Here is a 24430-nt window from a genome sequence, read left to right as displayed (position 1 = left end):
ATACCAGGTAAATAGGTGCTAAGTTGTTGTGTTGCTCTCAGTGGAATGTATGAATTGTGTCGGGTACTAATGTTTGACTGTTTTGTTGCTCTTAGTAGACCGTACCAATAGCATTGGATACTTGGTATCAACTGCATCATCATTTGCCTTGAGTACTGTTATAAAACTGGATTGTACAACTGTTCAGTTGCTTTCAGTATACAAGTAGCTACCAATTGGTTTGGTTCTTTAGAATAATGTTGTGTTGCTCTCAGTTGACCATATCGATGGCTTAGGATTCTGATGTATTACTATTATGTTGCTCTCCAAGGACAGTGTTAATCGTATTGTGTAACATATGTGTACGGTAACTTACGTGTTTCTCTGAATAGACGGTATCAATTGCCTGAGTTACTGTTGTACAATTGGTAGCTCTTCCAATGACATTTGATCAAAAGGCTAGATTACTTATTGAAAACTGTTGTGTTAATCCTAGTGAACTGTATCATTGCCTAAGATGTTATTATGAAATGCCATGTTGGTCTCATTGGATGATAGGAATTTGTTCTTAGTGATTCACATCAATAGCCTAGTGTAATATTGTACAATTATTATGTTTCTCTCAAAGGACCGTATCGATAAGCCAGGGTATCATGCATAACATAATATGGTTTTCTTAGGTGAACATATGTTTAGCCTACTGTACTAAGGTGCAATGGTGATGTTCTTGCCAGAAGGTGTATGAATAGACAAGTTATATTAATGTATAGATGTTGTGTTGCTCTCAGAAGACTACCAATTGCCTTAGGTACCACTATTGATGTTAAGTGTCTCTCAGTGACAATATCAATAGACAAAAAATACTAATGTGTAGCTGTTTTATTTCACTCAATAGACAGTATTCATAGGTCAAGGTACTGAATAATACCAGGTATATAGGTGTTAAGTTGTTGGGTTGCTCTCAGTAGAACAAAATGAATTGTGTCGGGTACGAATGTATAACTGTTTTGTTGCTCTTTGTAGATCATACCAATAGCATTGGATACTTGGTATCAACTGCATCATCCTTTGCCTTGAGTACTGGTATAAAACTGGATTGTACAACTGTTCAGTTGCTTTCAGTATAGCTACCAATGGCCTTGGTTCTTTAGAATAATGTTGTGTTGCTCTCAGTTGACCATATCGATGGCTTAGGGTTCTGATGTATTACTATTATGTTGCTCTGAAAGGAAAGTGTGAATCGTATTGTGTAACATATGTGTAACTTACGTGTTGCTCTGATTAGACGGTATCAATTGCTCGAGTTACTGTTGTACAATTGGTAGCTTTTTCAATGACATTTGATCAAAAGGCTAGATTACTTATTCAAAACTGTTTTGTTAAGGTATTCGATGTATAACGACCACGTTTTGTACATTATAAATGAATGGTCCGATATTCTTAATCATGATATCATTTTGAAGGTGTTATCAAATAAAAATACTCCACCAAAGGAATTTTCAAAATTTTGATTATGGTCCAACTAATTACACTTTGAATTTTGCATTGACGTCTATGGGCAACGTATGTTTTATAAAGATATTGTAAAAAGTAACTTGAAATTCGTTAAACTCTCTTGGTTAATAGATGCATAAAGTTTCTTTTTATCGAATTATGAAATAAAATGAATCATTTACCACAGATTTTTGACGAAATTAAAATTTTCTTTTTTTTCATCAAGGGGAGATAACTCTTTAAAAAAAAATTTAAAGTGCAAAATGACCAGCTCCTTATATGTTGTCTGTCATGTGAATTTGGTTCATTTCACTTTCATAGTTATCTAGCAATACATATTTAACTAGTTTAAAATTATTCAAAATTGTTCAATAGCCCTTCATAATACATTAAATACCTTAATCCTAGTGAACTGTATCATTGCCTAAGATGTTATTATGAAATGCCATGTTGGTCTTATTGGATGATATGAATTTGTTCTTAGTGATTCACCACAGGCACCTGACGTCATATATTTTTCTCATAATAAAAATAATACACCGCTTACCTAATAATACACAAGGTACCCATCCCCGCCATCTTGGATTTTTTTAAAACTGTCACATCGCCGTGAATTTTCGCTTATAACTCAGCGGTAACATTTTTCTGCGATCATCTCCGCCGTCCGATCGGTCACTCGATTTATTAGCTTACTGCTGATTCAACCAAAACGGCCCATAACATCGTTTATTAATAAAAATATCTCCTCATTCTGCATCTACTGCTGCTGATTTGCGACAAAAGGCTAAAGGGTGGACGGAAGTTGACATCTGTATGTAAATGGGGATTCCCTTCTTAAATCTGATTGGTTAAGAGATACACTTGCGTGACGTTGAAGTATTGCGGGAAAAACAGCCATGTTGAACTACGAACAATCACAGGCCTTAGAATTTATCAAAAGTGGACACAGTTGTGTCGTTTTGGGGCAAGCAGGGACTGGGAAATCATATCTTATAAAAGAAACGCTCAAGAAACTTAATAACAAAAACGTTTCTGTTACTGCAAGCACGGGACTTGCAGCCCGACAGTTCACGGGAGCCACAACTATTCACCATTGGGCTGGACTAATGGATGGGAGATTTGAAAACCAGCATCTTTTGCGTATTATAAGTGAAGAAACTCGAAACAGAATTAAAACGTGTAACGTTTTGATTATCGATGAAATCAGCATGATCAGTCGGAAAGTTTTTGAGCAGGTGCGTGTGATTTTCTTAAAGCTATATACAGATGTTGCAAAAATTCATTGTTAGCGGATGTTAGTATATATCATGGTGTAACTAGAGAATGAATATATCAACCAAACAGCATATATAAGAAACAACATATATTATATTTTTTTGTTATACTTTCATGTTAAATACTGAAATCTGATTGGTTAAGACGCAGTTAATAATATTTACTATTACCCTCAGCGTTAGCAACGCACTTGGCAACGGGTAACATTAAAAAATATTACATGCGCGAAAATTATGCGCGTACGGTTCGCTGTAGAGATCACGTTATTCCTATATAAAAGCAGTAAAATTTTCTTTAAAATTTTAAAAAAGACATTCAGTATAACAAAATAAATAGTGCCTGTTTGGGAGGATAACAGTTGAAATTGACACCCCTCGAAAACCATTGTCAACCTCCGCTTCGCGTCGGTTGACAATGGTTTTCTCGGGGTGTCAATTTCAACTGTTACCCTCCCAAACAGGCACTATTTATATAATATAGATATTTAGTTATATATTAAGTTTTATATGTTTATCATGGTTTATTGTTGTTCACTAATTTAATCAAGGGCCCAACCCTCTATTGCATAATGTAAACAAATTATTTATCATTTTCAAAATGCACATAATAGAAAACCACAGGCAACTGACGTTTTATAATTTTCTCATAATAAAAATAAATACCATGTTTCTAATAATACACTGTATCACAGGCACCTGACGTTACACATTTTTCTCATAATAAAAATAAATACCCTATATCTAATAATACACGTGTATTACATGTATTAGATATAGGGTATTTATTTTTATTATGAGAAAAATGTATAACGTCAGGTGCCTGTGCACTGTATGTATGTATTATTAGATACAGGGTATTTTTTTATTATGAGAAAAATATTTAACGTCGGGTACGTGCCTGTGCTTGAACGGGATAGTCTAGGTTCCTTTTGATTTTAATTTTACACAGCCTCATTTCCGGTAATATCGATAATTGTTATAATTTCTGAAATCATGTGAATAAACAAAACATGATTGACTAATTGATACCTAAGGAAAGCCCAGTTACAGTACTTAACTGTTTCACATCAAAATACGGTTTGTGTTTAGATTACTTGAGGCAAGATTCTAATACTGATATTTTGAGCTCAAGCCCACCAAACTATTTTGTTAATATGGTTTATTTTGTTGTATCTTTTATTATTTAGTGCATTTTTCAAGCTACCAAAAAAAAAAAAAAAACCTATAAGATTATGCATCTTTTTTTTTCAGCTTGAGTTTATCTGTAGATCAGTTAAAGATCCCAGTCTTTATTTTGGTGGATTGCAGGTTAGTATGGAAATCTTTTAAACATGCAGGCCTACGGGAGCTGGGAGGGCACATTTGTCCAAAAAATATTAGACTGTAGAATTCTTATATCCTAATTTCAATTACACCTCGATAGCATTTTAGCTCATCTTAATTTTGAGTTAAAAATCTTAAACAGCTTCCCAAAGGCCTGAAATTTAATAAGGTTGTAAAAACATTTACATGTACCACATATTACTGGCCTAAGACCAATTCTCACAAAGTTCCATTTCTCGCCACAATGTAATTTCATGTGCTGATTAATGCAGTTTCAATGCACTGGCGAGAAATGCTACTATAGATGAGAATTACTCCTGGGTCAGTAGAATTTTTCACTATTTCTTCCCATTGGAGACACAACATTTGAAGCTTCACAATTGAATGAATTTTTTAACTATAATAGGTTGTCTGTGTTGGTGATTTTTTCCAATTACCACCAGTTCCAAATGACATCTACAGGGATCCGGGAGATCACGCATTTGCTTCAGATACATGGAGAAAGACTGTTCCACACATTATTACACTCAAAACTGTTATTCGCCAGAGTGACAAAGACCTGATCTTAGCCATCAATGAATTAGAACGGGGGGTTCCAAGTCATCAAACTAACCAGCTGATGCTTGCACTAGAGAGACCCTTGTCAAGAAACAATCCATGTGTTCTCTTTGGAACAAATTTTGAAGTGGATTGCTTTAACATGACAGAACTACACAAAATGCAAGGAGAATCAACAAGCTACGTTGCCGAAGAAGAAGGCGAACAAAAATATCTCCGCAAGATGAATGCAAATAAGGTTCTTCTTCTTAAAGAAGGTGCTCCAGTAATGCTGATTAGGAACCTTTCTGACACTTTAGTCAATGGTTTACTTGGCACTGTTTTCAAGTTGGAAGATGATGGGCCCACTGTGAAGTTTGAAGACAAAATAATAAAATTAAGCAAAGTGACATTTAGTGTGTATGACCCTTCTCAATGTATTACAGTAGCTGAAAGAAAACAATATCCAATATGTTTGGCTTTTGCCATGACTGTCCATAAATCTCAGGGATTAACTTTGCCCTGTGTTATTGTTGACTGTAAAAACATATTCCAGGCAGGTCAGATAGGTGTTGCTGTTGGACGTTCAACAGACCGTGAAGGACTCTGCATCAAGAACTACGATCCCAAATGCAGCAAGCAGCACCCTCAGGCTGTGAATGATTACTGTGCATCGTCAGGAGCTCCTGCTTTAGAAGATTTATCTTGCTGCCGAAAAGTATGTGCATATCTGTTTAATTATTACATAATTATGTTATCATTCTTTTTTTAGGATGTTTCATGCTTTAATAAACATTAAATGATAGATCGTGAGATTTTTTTTAAAGTATTGAATTGATGTGTCTATAAAGAAATAATGTCAAATTTATAATATGTCTTATTTAATTTTTATTATTTTTACAGGTGTTTGAAGATGACATATTTGAAGAGGAATTCTTTCCTACCTGTGATATATATGTAGCTGAAAATTCTGATGAGTCTGACTTTGATGAAGATGACATTAAAATGATGGAAGAGCTAGAAAGGGTTAGCACAATGCTTTTAATTTTGATTACTTTTCAAATCATGAAATCATTTTAGAATCTGCAATATCAATTTTATACATGAATCATTAATGCTAATATTTTGAACATTTTTTGAATCAATAGACACTAACAATAATTAACAGATATATATGAATGTGAATGGGATTGAAAGAAACTTGTTGCAACTTAAAATTACCACTGCATGATACAGGACATTTTAAATACCATATCCCCCCCCCCCCCAAGGAAAAATAATTTAGTCAGGCATTTGCATTCCATATATACATTTCAGGTTGAGAGCACAAGCACAAATACAAGTGATGGTCAAGGTCATCAACAGGATACAAGACGTTTGCTCAATGAAATGAGGGCTCCATACCCTTTATCAGACAAACAGAAGGGACTGAATGCTGACATAGATTATATTGAGGGGAAATTCCATCTATTTGTGGATTTTGTGAAAATTTTGTCACAAAAGATAGAATTAATGAAGAATGAGCATTGTAGTACTTCTCAAACAGTGAAAAATTGGAATTCATTTTATTCGAGCTATCATACCTTTATGCAGTCTCCGGAATACAATGCGTTATGCAAATCTCTTTTTCAAAGTCGAAATGTTAATTACTTACTCTGTGGAAGTATTGCTACAGCTGTTCGAAAGAACATCATTACATCACAGACACCTAAAGAGTCAGACCAGCTCAAAACATCTTGTGATATATGTATATCTGACTTTGCACATGGCAAAATACGTTATGTTGGGGGTCGTGCTGTGGCAAAAGTGAAGTATCATAATACTAACTTGGTGCGAAATGACTTGAGAAATTTTGGGCAAATCTACAACCAACAAGCAAAAGTTAAAGTTTCATTGCTTCAAACCACTATTGTTTCTCAAGCTGATGTTGAATGCTCTAAAGTATTCTCGCAGTATAATTGATGTCAAAAGAAAACAAAATTTGTCATGTGGCCTTACAAACATATCAGACAATACATTTGAATTTTTCTTGGAATTAGAGAAAATTCGAATTCCTTTATATAGTGAAGATCAACTTAGGATTCATGGACAGAACATGCTGCAGCATATTCACTCGACAGTACTTAAGAACGAAAAATTGTTCAGTTTATGGACTAGTTTATTTTCTAAACTGCAGACCAGTATGTTTACTTTAGATTCAGATTCAGATGATTGTTCTTTGATAGTGTCTGACATGATAGATGGAGCTTCAGCAATAGTCTGTTTATTTGAAGACATTGTGCAATCCTACTTGAGAGTCACAGACTCCGAATACCGGAAAAAACTTTTAGAAGATATCGGACAAAAGAAATCTATGGAGCTTAGAAAAAAGGTTTTAACAAAAGGAAAAGCTCAAACCTCCACAACAAATACGGACATTTCCATTGATGCTTTGCTTAAAACTACATGTTCAAACAGAGAAGCGTATCATTTAAAACTTAAGGCCGCTTTACTTGAAAATTCAGGAATACTAAATACATTTAAGAAGAAAGAACTGTTAATTTTGGGAAAGTTTTACAACACTAAGCTAAAGCAATCTGACAAGAAGGAAGTTCAGTGTGATATTTTAAGGAATGCTATTTTGAAATCTGAGAAGATGCCAAATCCAGATGTTGAGTTGAGTCTCTGAGGTCCTCAGTTATTGTCAATCTTAGTAAGGTAAACTATGTAATATTCAATTTTACCAAAGCTTCAAATAAGAATAATTAAGATAAATAATGCAACAAATTAATTTATGTATTTAATGAATTTTATCAGTTTTGTTAAGATTTTTATTGGTTTTGTTTTATGTTCAGATTATTGCACAGCTGTTTGAACGGAAGGGCTGATCCTCCATGGGTGTTTGATTTCCTTCTTGCAGCATTTGATTTTTTGGAAACTAAATTCTGGCAAAGGGTAATGCTATTTGTTGCAGTACAGTATTGCTGATAATTTGGATTGCTCCCAGCACCGTGATGGAGCCCCCTTTGCTGAGAAAATATATTTTCCACAATATCGCTGTTGATGAATCCAGGGGTAAGTATGTAATTTATATCATTCACAACAATTGTACATAATTTTTGAAATCCATACAGAAGAACCTTTAAGTCTTCTCGTGTTTCATGTGACATCAAGTTTTTTACATCTGAAGTATCTTTTTCCCACTGAAGAAAGAAGAGAAGGGCACTTGAAAGATGTTCAAGGCGTTCATCCTTCAGGTCTGCAATGGGACGTCGATCATGAAATATGGCAATCAAACGACTAGTCTGCTCCAGTAATTTGATGGGCCCATCACAGAGGGAAGCTGCGGAGGAATTTTCACACAAACTTTCCTTGAACTGTTTCATGAGATGCAGCATATCTGAATTGAGACATTCCTCAGCAAGGTGATTTCTCATCTTCTCAGCCTGGTTTGGATGAAGATGTTGAGAGGTAAGTTTTTGATGGATAGAGAGACCATGCTTTTTATCCCAGTCATAGGCATCAATAAATGTTTTCCATGTTGTTACACACCCATCAATCTTTAGAAGTCTTGTGTGCCATTTACATGTACCACTGCTCAGAATATTGTTCCTGATTTTTTTAAACAGGTGTGATGGGTCTGCAATGAAGACTACTGGATGGGCATCACAGAATGGATTAAAGCCAGCCATGTCAGATGATGGTGATGGAAAATGCATATTTATGAAAGATCTGTTGTTAGATGCGCCATCTAAAGAGGTATAAATCACATGGAACCCCCATTGTTCAAGTGCCTGGACTACATCCCAAAACATTGTATATATTTGTGGCGCATTGGCTTGAGTGGTGGGATAGTGGGCAACAAGAAAGCGGAAACCTGTCAGGCCATGAAACATGAATTGAATGACATGGTTTGCCATTTGGTATTTAGAGGACTGCAATTGGTTACCCTCATCTCCCAAATCAGGCATTCCTACAAATTTGCTAGATCCCCCATGACGTTTTATCTGTATGTCTTCTTGTATGGCCATTTCATCCAAAATTAGGCCTCCATAGTAACCTTCATGTGGAATGTTATCATTTTTTGCCTGCATAAACATCCACTGAAGCATGGTGTCATTCACCCCAGGAGTTTGGTAAACAGAGTTTTTATATTTAGATAATGTGTTTACACATGGTAGAATTAACTTTTTACTGAAACATAGTTGTTCATAAGCCCTGGGACTTCTTGTCCAAATAGATAATGCTAACTGCATAATGTCAAAATCCCATTTCCTAGATTTCACACTGCTGACACTTGAATTCATTAGTTGGGATTTTATTAGTGCAAGTTGTCCCTCTACTAAATATGGTGCCACCTGTTTAAGATAGTTCACTATTTCAGTTGGGGTGTTCAGAATACTGTTGATGGCTGAAGATGGTGGAGGAAGAGACGGAGGAGGAGGAGGTGGAAATGGTGGTTTTTCTATGGGCAGTTCTGGTTCATCAGAATCCTTGTGTCGCATACTTTTACAGTGATGACATGTGATGGTTTCCCTTTTAGAATTCAATGGCAACACTTTGATGCACTGTGGAGAGTATGCAGTACAGTTATGGTGAGCATTTGTTTGTAGAATGATGTTCTCTTTATTTTCTTTGGAAGTCAGTTTTGCGTCTACTCCCTCACAGAAGCGAAAAGATTTAAGCAAGCAAAAAAATGAATTGACTTTAAGGGAATTCAGATCAATCTTGTCAAGGTCTTTCAATGTTTTTATTTTATTTCCAACAGATATCTGAATAGACCCATCCTCATGGATCATCACCTCCATCAAGACTTTGAAACCATTGCAAATCAGCGAGGTGTCTCTTCCATAGACAGCTGAGGTGGATGAACTCCGTATTAGGAAAAAATCCTCCGGAATGTACTTTGAAATGCTCTGCAAGTTTGCAGGAATAAGAACACAAGAACGGGTAGCCATTCCCTTGTAAACGTGCAGTCTTTGTGACCAGTTGCCCTTTTGACGTATTCTTTCTTTTTTTACCCCCTTAAATGTACTTGAAACAAGTCGACCAATCAGTATGGCAACATCTTTTTGTTGGCCAAAATGTTTGCGGAAAGTTTCTACTACATCTTCTACTGGTACAAATGAATCTTTATCTTCAATGTAATGCTGATGCAACCTGCATGTTAAAAATTATGAGGTTACTTATTTATGTAAAATAGTTTGAAAATAATTGTACTTGTGTCAAAAACTAGTTGTATAGTTGTATATGGAAAAATTAAAGGTGTTCATGCATTGTTACTCTGTACAGCCTTATAATGTCAACAACAAATTAGGAAATTCCATACAGTATCTTTATAATTAAGAACATGTAGTGAAGTGTCAACTAAAACAGAAGGAAATCTTGAAAGAAATTTTTTTTATTTTTCAAAATACCAATCAGCATACGGTAATTGATTTAAAATTTGGGGTATATTGTAGATTTCAAAGAACTATGTTGTACATGTAATATGATCAAAGCTAACATGGCAATATTGATTTGAAATTAAAATTGTGTAATTTTGAATCTTTAACACTTTATTTCATCTAAACAGCAGGCTAATGCTACATGCATATTTATTTAAATCAAATTATTTTGGGAATAGAAATGTACATGCACGTTGTTCAATATACATTTACATTGTTCAATGTACATGTTGTTCAATGTACATTGTTCAGTGTACATGTACATTGTTTAATGTACATTGTTTGGGAAGAAATATTTTGTATCACAGTGACCTTCCAGTATGTTCATGTCGTTTATTGAAAGTTATTAAATGGTAACAGCCTGCCATAACACCTAGACAAATTCCCTTATGGTCTCGGTCTCACTTTTTCACACTACCGGCCCCAGGGCCATAAAACTTAGACGAGCTCACTTGATCTGTCTCACTTCTCAACAATATGTTCTTTTTGTAAAAGGTGAGACTTGGATCAGAAGTGAACTCGTCTAAGTTTTATGGCCCAGGAGCCTGGTATATGCTTTTTGTAAAGTTAGACTAGGATCAAAATTGACTTCGACAAAGTTTGTGGCCCAAAAGTTAGGTCCCGGGGCCATAAAACTTAGATGAGCTCACTTTTGATCTTAGTCTTAATTTTCCACTTTAATTACTTGCTTGCTATATAGTCTTTAATGTAAAATGAGCTCTTCAAAGTTTTATGGCCCCCAGGTATATATGCACATTTTCAAAATGTTATAAATGTAATTATTAATAGATCGTATTTATTTTAAAAGATTGTTTTATAGTAAAATCAATGTATGAAATAAAAGTTCATTGGATTAATTAGCTTATATGTGCCAGTTGAATGATATGTGATAAAATGCAGGAATTTATGTGTTGAACAACTCAGCAGAAGCCCAAAAATGTTCACCTGGCTTTTCTAATGGTACTTGCATGACTTAACAGGAGTGGGGGGGGGGGGGGGGGGGGGGGGTCACAGGCACCTGACGTCATATTTTTTCTCACAATAAAAAAAATCACCGATAACGTCAGGTGCCTGTTGGGTGTGTCTCTAGGTTCTCCACATTTTTGCAATGGGTATTTATATATATATATATATATACAATTGCGTTGTTTAGACCCCCCCCCCCCCCCCCCCAATACCTGGAAAGAAAAAAAGCTAGATCTACTTGAATGCTTATGCTTTTAAATATTTGTGTCCTTAAAATTACAGTCCCTCTCACCCCATTAAACAAGCTTCTACCTAATAAATCATCAAGTGTCCGAGTTGCAACCATTCATACGTAGATTTTGTATGTTTGTGTGTATATGTACGGGCACCTGTCAATTATAAATTATAATTCTCTTATATTACGAGAAAAATAATATCGTCAGACGCCCGTGTGTACTTTGTGTATATAATTACATACAGGAACATGTTATTATAACTCATAATTACCAGTAAAAGTGATCCACTTCCATCGTTTCTTATTTGCACGCAATACAGAATTCAAAAATGACCGCCATTTGAATATGCATAATAGTATTTTATTAGGGAAAAAATGCACCAATCAGAAAAGGGATATCCCAAAAGATGACGCAAAGATGTCAACTTCCGTCCACCCTTTAGCCTTTTGTCGCAAATCAGCAGCAGTAGATGCAGAATGAGGAGATATTTTTATTAATAAACGATGTTATGGGCCGTTTTGGTTGAATCAGCAGTAAGCTAATAAATCGAGTGACCGATCGGACGGCGGAGATGATCGCAGAAAAATGTTACCGCTGAGTTATAAGCGAAAATTCACGGCGATGTGACAGTTTTAAAAAAAATCCAAGATGGCGGGGATGGGTACCTTGTGTATTATTAGGTAAGCGGTGTATTATTTTTATTATGAGAAAAATATATGACGTCAGGTGCCTGTGTGATTCACATCAATAGCCTAGTGTACTATTGTACAATTATGATGTTTTTCTCAGAGGACCTTATCAATAAGCTAAGGTATCATGCATAACATAATATGGTGTTCTTAGGTGACCATATGTTAAGCTTACTGTACTAAACTACAATGGTTATGTTTTATCAGAAGGTTTATGAATGGACAAGTTATATTAATGTATAGATGTTGTGTTGCTCTCAGAAGACTACCAATTGTCTTAGGTACTACTATTGATGTTAAGTTTCTCTCAGTGACAGTATCAATAGACAAATAATACTTATGTGTGGCTGTTTTATTTCACTCAATAGACCATATTCATAGGTCAGTGTACTGATTAATAGCATGTAAATAGGTGCTCAGTTGTTGGGTTGCTTTCTGTGGAAAGTTTGAATTGTGTCCGGTACGAATGTATCACTGTTTTGTTAATCTTAGTAGACCGTACCAATAGCATTGAATCCTTGGTATCAACTGCATCATCATTTGCCTTGAGTACTGTTATAAAACTGGATTGTACAACTGTGCAGTTGCTTTCTGTATACTTTCCAATGGCCTTTGTTCTTTAGAATTACTGTTGTGTTGCTCTCAGTTGATTATACCAATAGCTTAGGGCTCTGATGTATTACTCGTTTATTTCTCTCAAAGGACAGTGTGAATCGTATTGTGAAACATATATATAACTTATGTGATTCTCTGATTAGACGGTATCAATTGCCCGAGTTACTGTTGTACAATTGGTAGCTTTTCCAATGACATTTGATCAAAAGGCTAGATTACTTATTGAAAATTGTTTTGTTAATCCTAGTGAACTGTATCATTGCCTAAGATGTTATTATGAAATGCCATGATGATCTCATTGGATGATAGGAATTTGTTCTTAGTGATTCACATCTATAGCCTAGTGTACAATTGTACAATTATGATGTTTCTCTCGGAGGACCTTATCAATAAGCTAAGGTATCATGCATAACATAATATGGTGTTCTTATGTGATCATATGTTTAGCTTACTGTACTGAGCTACAATGGTTATGTTTTTACCAGAAGGTGTATGAATGGACAAGTTATATTAATGTATAGATGTTGTGTTGCTCTCAGGAGACTACCAATTACCTTAGGTACTACTATTGTATTAGATTTTTCTCGGTGACAGTATGAATAGACAAAAAATACCAATATGTAGCTATTTTGTTTCATTCAAAAGACTGTATTCATAGCTCAGGGTACTGATTAATACCAGGTATATAGGTGTTAAGTTGTTCTCAGTGGACTAAAGCAGTTGATTAGTGCATTTATAAATAAATATGATGTTGCTCTTATATGGACAATTTCAATAGCTTAGGATTCAGATGCATAGCTGTTGGGTTACTCTCAGTGGAAAGTATGAAATGTGTCGGGTACTAATGTATGACTGTTTTGTTGCTCTTAGAAGACCATACCAATAGCATTGGATACTTGGTATCAACTGCATCATCATTTGCCTTGAGTACTGTAAGTTACAGTTATAAAACTGGATTGTACAACTGTTCAGTTGCTTTCAGTATACCTACCAATTGGTTTGGTTCTTTAGAATAATGTTGTGTTGCTCTCAGTTGACCATATCGATGGCTTAGGATTCTGATGTATTACTATTATGTTGCTCTCAAAGGACAGTGTGAATCGTATTGTGTAACATATGTGTACGGTAACTTACGTGTTTCTCTGATTAGACGGTATCAATTGCTCGAGTTACTGTTGTACAAATGGTAGCTTTTCCAATGACATTTGATCATAAGGCTAGATTACTTATTGAAAACTGTTGTGTTAATCCTAGTGAACTGTATCATTGCCTAAGATGTTATTATGACATGCCGTGTTGGTCTCATTGGATGATAGGAATTTGTTCTTGTCACATCAATAGCCTAGTGTACTATTGTACAATTATTATGTTTCTTTCAGAGGACCTTATCAATAAGCTAAGGTATCATGCATAACATAATATGGTGTTCTTAGGTGAAGATATGTTTAGCTTACTGTACTAAGCTACAATGGTTATGTTCTTACCAGAAGGTGTATGAATAGACACGTTTTATTAATGTATAGATGTTGTGTTGCTCTCAGAAGACTACCAATTGTCTAAGGTACCACTATTGATACAATATGTATAATATGTATAATATTATATATCAGTATTATATACTTTTTTACTTTTTCACATGACATTGTATCATTTGATATGATACAATGTTGTATTAAATTATATTGTTTCATATGATACAATATAATATTATGTATCAAATATGATACAGTGTCATACAATACAATATTTTATTAAAGATACAATATAATATCATATGATTCACTGTTATGATGTATTATGTAATATGATATTGTATTATGTGATCAAATACAATAATGTATAACAGAATACAATTTTATATCCTATGTTACAATATCATATCTCATCATTGTTTATTACGGTATTTTATTGTAGTTAATGATATTGTTTGTAAGTATGATAGGATGCAATATTTAATTTTATATTATTGTATTGATTAAGATAATTTTATGAACATATGATTATCATACAATTTTTAAACAGATGATATACGATATTGTGTCCAACAGGATCCAAGAATATCCAAGATCATAAAGATTTTCATATGATATGATAAAGGTGGTCTCATAAAGGTGATGCCTCTTAAGGGTGATGCCTCATCTTAGTGAGCTTTGTAATCTGTGATTGCGTATGTTTATTAATCCTAGTGAACTAAAGCTATTATAATGAAATGCCATGTGGTCCCATTCGATGATATGAGTGTTTCTGTATACTAATGAAATAATGTTGTTCTTAGTGATTCATATCAATAACCTTGTGTACTTTTGTTTAATTATTAAGTTTCTCTTAAAGAACCATACCAATAAGCTAGGGTATCGTGCATTACATAATATGGTGTTCTTAGGTCTTAGGTGAACATATGTTTAGCTTACTGTTCTAAGGTACAATGGTTATGTATCGTGCATATAAGCATTGAATGCTTTTTTTTTTGGATTTGTCGGTCATATGACACACCAATGCGAGCAAACAAATTATATTTATATTAATTTTATTTTTTGTTTTATTAATGGTCTTAGTTTTGAAATATGCGCCTTTACTAGCAGGTGTGGGTAATTGATGGAAGAGCCAAAAAATCAGCTCTTGTGACATGGGAAATATAGTGCTCAAAAATATTATGAAGAAAGATTTTTTTTTCGAGAAATGCTATATTTAATTGCAAAAGTTTGAATTCAATAACAATACATGAGTATTTTCCAACAAGATGATTTATTCATTAAGAATAAACATTATCAACAGGTAACAATACAGTAAGCACAACTGAGTAAAACGAAATGTGCTCTCCCTAAAGTTTGCATTATTGAAAAACCCAGCTGTTGGATTAATGTTTTGCATGTTCATGTTTACTGTTGACAATGTTGCTGGCATTGAGGGCGATGTTGTGGCTGTGGAATTTGACGATATGAGAGTTGTGGTCTCATGTGCCGATGGTGACGGTAAGTTTTCAAGTTGAGCCTGATTTTCATGGGTTCATGGTGGCAAGTTTGAGAACCTGGGCTGCATTTTACAAAAGAACTTATGACAAAGTCGTAAATATTTACAGCCTCGTAAAATAATCTTTAAAGAACAAAATTGACATAAAATCATTTGTTTACAAATATTTCAATTCCAATAATTATATTTTCCAGCCATAAGATAAATTAATGATTAGTTGGCGATTAATTAGCATTCATTAATTTAGTCTTAAGTCGTAAGTTCTTTTGTAAAACGCAGCCCTGGTCGACAGCGATGGAATAGCTATGATCGTAAAAGGGGATGAGGATACAGACGCCATCGCAGAATGCATTTTTTTTTTTTGCTTAGAGGAGAGCGATCTATTATATGACCTCATTGAACTCTCATTCCTTTGGTTTGACATGAACATGATATGTCGTGCTTCAAATCCCTGATCATTAAGGTAAGTGTTTGCAGTAGCCCGTAAACAGTGGGATGTGTATTTATGCTCCACACCAGCAGCAAAGCAAATCTCCCTGAGAGACTTGTTGAAAGTGCGCTTTGGCAGGGGTTTTGCTGAATACCAAATATCAGAATGAACTCTCTCTTATATGTATTGGTTGAAAAGATTTGTAGCATTTGAATCTGTTTTTGAAATCAGTAACTTTAAGAGATAAACATGACAGCAGTTTTCATTATCAGTTGCGTACATTCTCTTGTCTGTATGGCTGTCATCGGCATCTACACCACCTTGATTATTCTTTCGTAATGTTTTGTGTTGTAATGCAGCATATTGGCCAGTTTCATCTGTGCAGAAGACAAAGCTGTTATGATTAAACTTATGGTGGAACTCTAAACCTCTGGTAATAAAATTGATGGACAGAAAGTACCATACAGCATGGCGCAAAACCACTGGTGATGATGTGGCACCTTGGAGGTATTTATAAATCTTCTGCAGATCATGTATCTCGATAATATCTTTGTGTGATGTTGGTTTTGACAGATCAAGTCAGGTTCGCTCTTTAAAAAACCCATCCAAGATTCCATTGGCTGTTCTGAACTCCTTGTCATGGACTATATTTACATCTTTCTGAATGTCAGCAAGATGGCGATTTATTGCTTCTTTGATATTGATCAAAGTATTTTTGGCATTATCATCAACTTTTTCTTTGGGGCTGGCTTCACAATAAAAGCGCGAGAGATTACTGGCAAGAGTTGACACATTTGCTGTTTGCAGGTCTAATGTTGCACCGTTAGAGTTGCATGGTTACAGAACCATAGACCTCCATGTTCCAATTTAAAAGGAGTGAGTTGTGTTTTAGAGACTGACATTGTGTAACGTTTGGGGGTCTTGTGTTTGGTTGTGTAAATTCTGCAACAAATCTTGACCCTTAAAGATTTTTATACAAATGTCAAATTGCTGCAGACACATTTACCTTGAAAAATCCCCATGCTGTATTTCTTTTTGTTGATTTTGCTTGCCTGGAGTTGAAAAATTTCTCTATTTCCTCATTTGTAACAATTTTGAATCTCTGTGGAAAATGTGGTTTGTTTTCATTACTTCAGTTTTGATTTTTAGTTCACCTGAGCTGAAAGCTCAAGTGAGCTATTCTGATCACATTTTGTCCATCGTCCGTCTTTTAACTTTTAACATTTTGAACTTCTTTTGTAAAACCGCTTCGCCAAATTCAACCAAAATTGGCACAAACCATCCTTATGGGAAGGCAAGTATAAATTGCAGAAATGAAAGACCGATCTTTATTCAAAGGGGAGAAACCTCAAAACTGTAGAAAAAGGGAGTGCATTCTTTGAAATAATGTTGTTCTAAGTGAATCATATCAATAGCCTAGTGCACTATTTTACAATTATTATGTTTCTCTCAGTGGACAATATCAATAAGCTAGGTTGTCATGGTGAACATAGGAAAAGCTAAGTTTACTATGGTACAATGGTTATGTTCTTACCAGAAAGCGAATATCAAGAGGTAAGTTATACTAATGTACAGCTGCTGTGTTGCTTTCAAGAGACTACTACCAATAACCTAGGGTACTAATATTGATGTTAAGTTGCTCTCAGTGACAGTATCAATAGCCAAAAATACTAATTTGTAGCTGTTATTTTTCACCCAGTAGACCTATCCATAGCCTAGGGTACAGATTAATACGTTCCTTTCAGTGGACTAAAGCAATAACCCAGTGTACTTATTAATATTTGAAATGATGCTTCTATATAGACAGTTTCAATCGCCTGAGGTTCTGGTGCATAGCTGTTGAGTTGCTTTCAGTGAAAAGCATGAATTGTGTCGGGTACTAAATAATGTATAACTGGTTTTTTAGCTCACTTGAGCTGAAAGCTCATGTGAGCTATTCTGATCACATTTTGTCTGTTGATTGTCTGTCTGTAAACTTTTCACATTTTCAACATCTTCTCCAGAAGCACTGGGCCAATTTCAACAAAACTTGGCACAGAGCATTATTAGGCAAAGGGGATACAAAGTTGTGAAAACTAGGGACCACGCTATTTTTCAAGAGGAGATAATTAGGAATTATTGAAAAAATTTAAGAACTTTTCAAAAATCTTCTTCTCAAGAACCATTTGGCTAGGAAAACTGAAACTTGTGTGGAAGCATCCTAAGGTAGTATAGATTGTGAAAACCATGACCTTTTAGGGATAAAGTGTGGCCACAATGGTGGGTCGAATTTTTTCATAGGAATATATTGAGTAAATCTTTAAAAATCTTCCTCTGAGAAACTAACCAGTCAGGAAAATTTGTGTGGAAGCATCCTAAGGTAGCAAGGGATAGTTTCGATAAAGTACCCGTCAATATTTTTATAAAATTGAAAGTTGCTGTACTTGAAGGCTTATGAGTTGCTAAAATTCATGAAATGATTTTTAATGATTATCATTAGTTAGAGGGGTGTCTCTTGTTGAAATTGATGTGCAATATGTAGGCCCCATATGTTAGGTACATAACAGAAGTAAAATGCGAAACCTGCGGCTATGACTGTTGTGTTGACTTTACACAGTAAAATTGCAAGTTACAGACGGGAGGTAAAATAACACAAAAAGTAGGTGGATTGGACATTGTCAACTATACACCGGTAAGTTTCTGACATGTGATGGTGCAACATGCACGCGGTACGGAATGTCAATCTTTTGCAGGGAATTAGTTGGGGGAGGTCTAAAAAGCTGAAAAATTATCAAAATATGAAAGGGTCAAAATCTCATAAAAACCAGTATGCAGAGAATTTTACAGTTTTTGACTAGTAATTTTCTTCAGAAATTGGTGATTGGCCTTATAAAGAGTGAATTAAAGGTATTTGACCTGAATGGGAACTGAGGAAATTCTAGTCACAGAGTTTCGAAGACACGCATCCCCTGGCTACAATGAATTGTATAAAAAAACTGTCCTCTGCCACCTTCAAGACAACATGGTATTTTCAGATTTTTCATTTCAGTGTAATTTTGAGTGGATTTTGTACCATAAGTAATATATTTTGTGAAAATGGATGAATTTTATGGCTGTAGATGTCATTACATGATTTATTAGCAAAAATATTCAAGGGGAGTAACTCCCTCTTAAATGTGTAGAATGACCACCACTAGAGTAAATTGGATTAGAGAGTAGGTATTTCATACCCTGGTGCGATTAATAGGCTTCAGCTAATTAATGAGATAAGAATAAATACTTTAAAACAGTTTTGATCAATTGAATCATTAAATTTATGAATTTGCAGCCATTTCGCTGTCTGATTTTATGAAATAACATTAAGCCACCTGAATTATATGACCGAATTTTTTTAAGACAGCATATTTTTATTTCAACTGAACTTTACATGTAGACAGATGCAGTTATCAAATTAAACAATATGTCAAAAAACTCAAGTTTTTGCTCCCTCTATCCAAAAATGATATTTTAGATGTATTTATACAGAATTGAAAAAGCCACCCCCTCTTTCCAATTGACTCCATTACCATTACATGTAGGATATGTAAATGTACATTTGACCTTGAAATAACATCTGTATGATAATTACTCTTGAAATGAACAAAAAACAACATATTTTTACCCTTTCATTGTATATATGCATCAAAAATTTAAAAATTTGAACATTTTTCATGGAATTCTCATCCGTCCCCAGGTACCCAGGTGTGGTTGAGTTTCATTTTAATTAAGAGCAGACATCACACATGTAGGTCTTACTATTTTAGCAAAGTTAAAAGGAGAAACCAGAATATATTAGATATCCACTAAATATGATTTTAGGCTTACTTTTTCATGAAAACAAGAAATCACATGTAGGGCGGCATGTCTTTTTGTGAATAAAAATACTAAAAATCATCCATTTTCCAAAAGAGATCAATTTTAAATATCAGTGATGGTTGTTTTTAATTATGTGTGAAAATGACTCAAGGAAATTGCCACAAGTTTCAGAAAATTAGGTAAAAGTGTTCAAACTAATGCTTCTTGTGAAAATCAAAAGATAGGGGGAGGGTGTACATGTAATGGTATTTTTAAGTGATGTGATGCTTTGATCATGATAATATCAAGTAGATGTATGTAGTATTGAATACGGTTTCTTTTTTAAGGAGGTTGAACAACAATTGACCTCTAAAAGATTAGATAAAGATGCTTTATTTATGGGGAGCCCTATGAATCTCTGTTAAATAGAGGAAAGTGGAAATGGTGGGTTCACTTAAATGGCCATATTTTTCTTAAACCTCAATGGAATTGGCAAAATGTGGTGTACTTTTTCTTAGAATAGCATAAGTTTTTAAATTTTAAACAAGATGACTTTTCAGAGAATGTTAGTGTAAGTTAAAGGTAGCAAGGGACAGTTTCGGATAAAGTACCCATCAATATTTTTGTAAAATTGAAAGTTGCTGTACTTGAAGGCTTATGAGTGTTGCTAAAATTCATGAAATGATTTTTAATGATTATCATTAGTTAGAGGGGTGTCACTTGTTGAAATTGATATGCAATATGTAGGCCCCATATGTTAGGTACATAACAGAAGTAAAATGCGAAACCTGCGGCTATGACTGTTGTGTTGACTTTACACAGTAAAATTGCAAGTTACAGACGGGAGGTAAAATAACACGAAAAGTAGGTGGATTGGACATTGTCAACTATACACCGGTAAGTTTCTGACATGTGATGGTGCAACATGCACGCGGTACATAAGGTCAACCCTTTGCAGGGAAATAGTCACTTTCTTTAAATTAGAAACCTGCGAAATATATATATATGCATATATTTTACTTAATTTAAGCATTTTATGTCACAATATGGAGGTATCCCATGCCAGTGATTCAACCTCATATAACAAACAAGTGAATATCTATCATTTTTGTTTTATTTCAGTTCCACTTGGAATGTGAATGAGGTATAAAGAACAAACCCCTTCAATGCCACTGAATCTTCTGCTTGAAGATTCGTCTAGTCTGGCGAACGAAAATGGAAGATGCATTCTCCATCGAAATCTGCTAAGATGTTGAAGTTGTCACACTCAAGACATGAACTCTACCAAGAAGTTTAAGGACAACTTTTACTCAATTGTGTGTCCGTACAGCCAGGGCACCATGCCCTCGTAAACCACTTGTCTAGAACATCAAGTTGCGACGTTCTCTGCTTAACTACCGCAGCAATTTGCCATGTAGAAAGGTCCAAATGACCTGTGTTTGAGAAAAGCTAAAACAGGCAGCATCATTCACGATGGCACGAGCCATCAAGTCTGTTGCTATCTGTGTGCAAAGAGGCTGGAAATGAAAATGTCCTGTATTTCATGAGAAGATTAAAGATGTTAAACGAAACTATAAGCTGTAATTTTCATTATACTGTATTGATCATAGACGTCACTACAGTAACGTTTTAATTATCGTACTTAATCATGTCACATATCATAACATTGCAAATGATTTATGTAAATCCCATTGGGGCAAGTGGCAATTAACATTTAATCAAAACTTTTTCAGCTCACTGACACGAGGTAGACTGGAGCTTATGTTATACCGTTGGCGTCTGGACGTGGTAAAAGTTTGTGGTGCAGGTCTTGTATCTAAATTATTTATTGACTTACCTTCATCAAACTTGCATGGATTGTGCATCTGGACAAACTAATGAACTTTTAAGACTTGGATGCTGAATCTGGAACTTGAATTATGGATGTTGGCTATAAAAATGTTAAGAGCAGAGCAAAGTTTTTGGAGCAGGTGCCATTTGATGACTATATCTTACTTACTACTAGTCCTAACTCCACCATACTTGCATGACAGGTGTGTCTGATGATAGATATGCAGTTGACAGGATCAAATGCTTAATCTGAGCCATAGGTTTCAGATGCTGAATGATGATACATTTAAGGTTTTTGGAATTGGTTAATTTTTTTGGAGCAGATGCCCTTTGATGGACACATCCTAGTTTTTTGTTAAGTGTTTATTAAATTTGTATAAATGATGCAGGTTTTGATACTGATGCACTCAACATGTATGGATGCTAAATCCGAACCATATTTTTCGGATTCCGGAGGTTATTATAATGGAGCACGTGTAGATTTTTTGAGTAGTCGAATGTAGGTTTGATATCTGGAGAACAGCTGTCCTGACAAACTTATATGGATCATATAACTTTGAATTTGATACATACGGCTTGCTTCAGAAACAGAGAATGATCTCTTCATTATCAAGGATGCTAAAACAATTGTCCTAAGTACCTCAATCAAACGTGTTTGAAAGATGAGTTTGTTGTTATATAAAATGATTCCTATATTATTGTATTGGATGATATGATACAGTATTGTGTTACATGTATATGATACAATTTTGAATAATATAACATAGTATTGTAAAATAATATAATATTTAAGAAATAAACAGCAATTGAAAAATTTTATCGGACCTGGTTGGTCACGTGATCATATCCTGTGAAGCCCAAAGGGCTTCTCGGAAGACTTGATTACGTACCAACTGAGTTCATATCCCGGTGAACATTTTATTTAACGTTATATAATTAGTACCCGAGAAAACCATTGTCAACCGACGCGAAGCGGGGGTTAACAATGGTTTTCGAGGGGTGTCAACAGTTACCCTCCCAAATGGGCGCTATTTATTTGATTATACTGAATGTCTTAATTTTAAAGAAAAATTTTACTGCTTTTAAATAGAAATGAAGTGAATTCTATGGCAAACCGTATATGCGCATAATTTACGCGCAGGTAGCAATTCGTTGGGTTACCCGTTGCCAAGTGTGTTGCTAACGCTCAGGGTAATATTGAACGGATTACCAACTGCGTCTAAACCAATCAGATTTTAGTATTTAACATGAAATTATAATAATGCTGATTACAACTTATATTTACATTTGAAATAGGCAAACCCTTGAGAATTATTAAAATAATCGTGTTTTAATGTTTTCAATAATGCAACTGTCAAGTGATAAGCATGTGATAAGCATGTGCGGTAATCATTGTGAAATCATTTAAATGTTCACACAGAATTAAACGTTTCGCTATTCTATATATTCATTTATGTACGCATATTTGCAAATATAAGTAGATGAGTATACAAAATGATATATATTATGATGCAGTTCCGTATCAAGACATATCATTGTAATGTATTATGTGATACAATATTGTATCATATAATAAGGTACGATATTATATGCTTATTTTAAAGTGGTGCGATAAAATGTGATACGTATTAAAGGACATGGGCGTACAAGGCGTTGTATATCCCCCACTTGGAGCAATGGAGACGAAAGAATTTCAATTGAAGTTTGAATATTAATGTTTGGTTTGTATGCATTGTTTTTAGTATAAATTTCAGGATGAAAGCCAATATTATGCTTTCGTTCTACAAACACCACGGTTATAGATTTCCAAATAAAGCTGCACAGCGTTTTATACAAAAATCTTGGTTCATTCACTGTTCTAAATTGCAAAAATTTAGGTATGAATGGGTCCAGTCTCCATCCTAAAAGTACTTTTATTTAAAGAATAAGTTTTTAATGATTTTTATTATTGATTTTTCAAAATGAAGTCTAGACCCATAATCGGCCAAATTCGTGGGTTTCACCAAAAAAGTTTTACTGTATTAAATATTGTCAAGCAGTTAAATTTATTCACCTATATCCTAATGTGTCAACTTAGCTCACTAGGATAGGCGGAGGCTTGCACCCCATTCTTCTCGATTGAGAGGGTGCTTGAATCGTTCAACGGCGTTTTATATAAAATTAATTTGCTTTTTAGTAAAACATCTTTTGCCTTTTTATTGGGCTATTATGTAAAAAATATCTAATACCATTTGTATTATGACAATTATTACGTAATATTCATATTACACTCAATGTCGGATAGAAACAGCGCTAGCACAGATAAGAGATCATGCTGTAATGAATAGAAAGCAAACAAATAAACCAAAGGAAATGAATACCAAGTGCATGTAATAATGTTTACCATTTATTTGTCAGAAATGCAGTTCTATATCATACATGTATATGTCCTGGTGTACACTTTCAAATGTAAAGATTTTTTTTATATGTTCATATGCCATTTCAAAATCCTGGGTACGGGGGGATTTGTCAGGCCTTGTACGCTCTTGTCCTTTACTTATGATTATTATACAACTTTGTTTCATATGATATACAAAACTGTCTAATAAAACTAAACTCAGTATCTAAGATTTTATTTAAGATCGTTAATGATTTTCATACACCGGTAATATGATATAGGTGATTCCTCGTCCAAACATTGTGCCCTATCCTTCAAATTAGGTACTTTTTAAGCTCGAATTACACAAAATTGGGCCAGACTTCCCCCTGCATGAGTCATACTGATACTTATGATCTCTCCCAAGTTCATGCAAATTATCCTAATATCGCATGATTTGTAGATGCATTAAATACCTCCATTCATTAGTGT

The 24430-nt window shown here is 34.5% G+C and overlaps 2 protein-coding genes across 3 annotated transcripts in view; one reads left to right on the top strand and one right to left on the bottom strand.

Annotated features, from left to right (window-relative positions):
* Positions 1-24430, bottom strand: part of LOC105334969 (ankyrin repeat domain-containing protein 17) — a 776771-nt gene that overhangs the window by 173405 nt on the left and 578936 nt on the right. The gene's annotated exons all lie outside the window — the stretch shown is intronic.
* LOC117684142 (ATP-dependent DNA helicase pif1-like) lies at positions 1969-7661 on the top strand. Its single transcript, XM_066069299.1, has 6 exons — positions 1969-2708; positions 3999-4055; positions 4477-5325; positions 5511-5633; positions 5925-7304; positions 7442-7661. The coding sequence occupies exons 1-5, from the start codon at positions 2370-2372 to the stop codon at positions 6567-6569; spliced, it is 2013 nt and encodes a 670-aa protein (XP_065925371.1). The 5' UTR covers positions 1969-2369; the 3' UTR covers positions 6570-7304; positions 7442-7661.

This window comes from Magallana gigas, chromosome 8 (genome assembly GCF_963853765.1).
Source record: "Magallana gigas chromosome 8, xbMagGiga1.1, whole genome shotgun sequence".
Taxonomy (NCBI): domain Eukaryota; kingdom Metazoa; phylum Mollusca; class Bivalvia; order Ostreida; family Ostreidae; genus Magallana; species Magallana gigas.
The sequence above is the reverse complement of the archived record's forward strand: the minus strand, read 5'-3'. Positions and strand labels throughout refer to the sequence as shown.

What these genes read in the sequence shown, in the direction of transcription:
- LOC117684142 (XM_066069299.1), top strand. Translation starts at nt 2,370, where the DNA reads ATGTTGAACTACGAACAATCACAGGCCTTAGAATTTATCAAAAGTGGA. An exon ending in GTCGGAAAGTTTTTGAGCAG is followed by an intron (nt 2,709 to 3,998) that starts GTGCGTGTGATT and finishes TTTTTTTTTCAG; the next exon opens with CTTGAGTTTATCTGTAGATC. An exon ending in TGATGGAAGAGCTAGAAAGG is followed by an intron (nt 5,634 to 5,924) that starts GTTAGCACAATG and finishes TATACATTTCAG; the next exon opens with GTTGAGAGCACAAGCACAAA.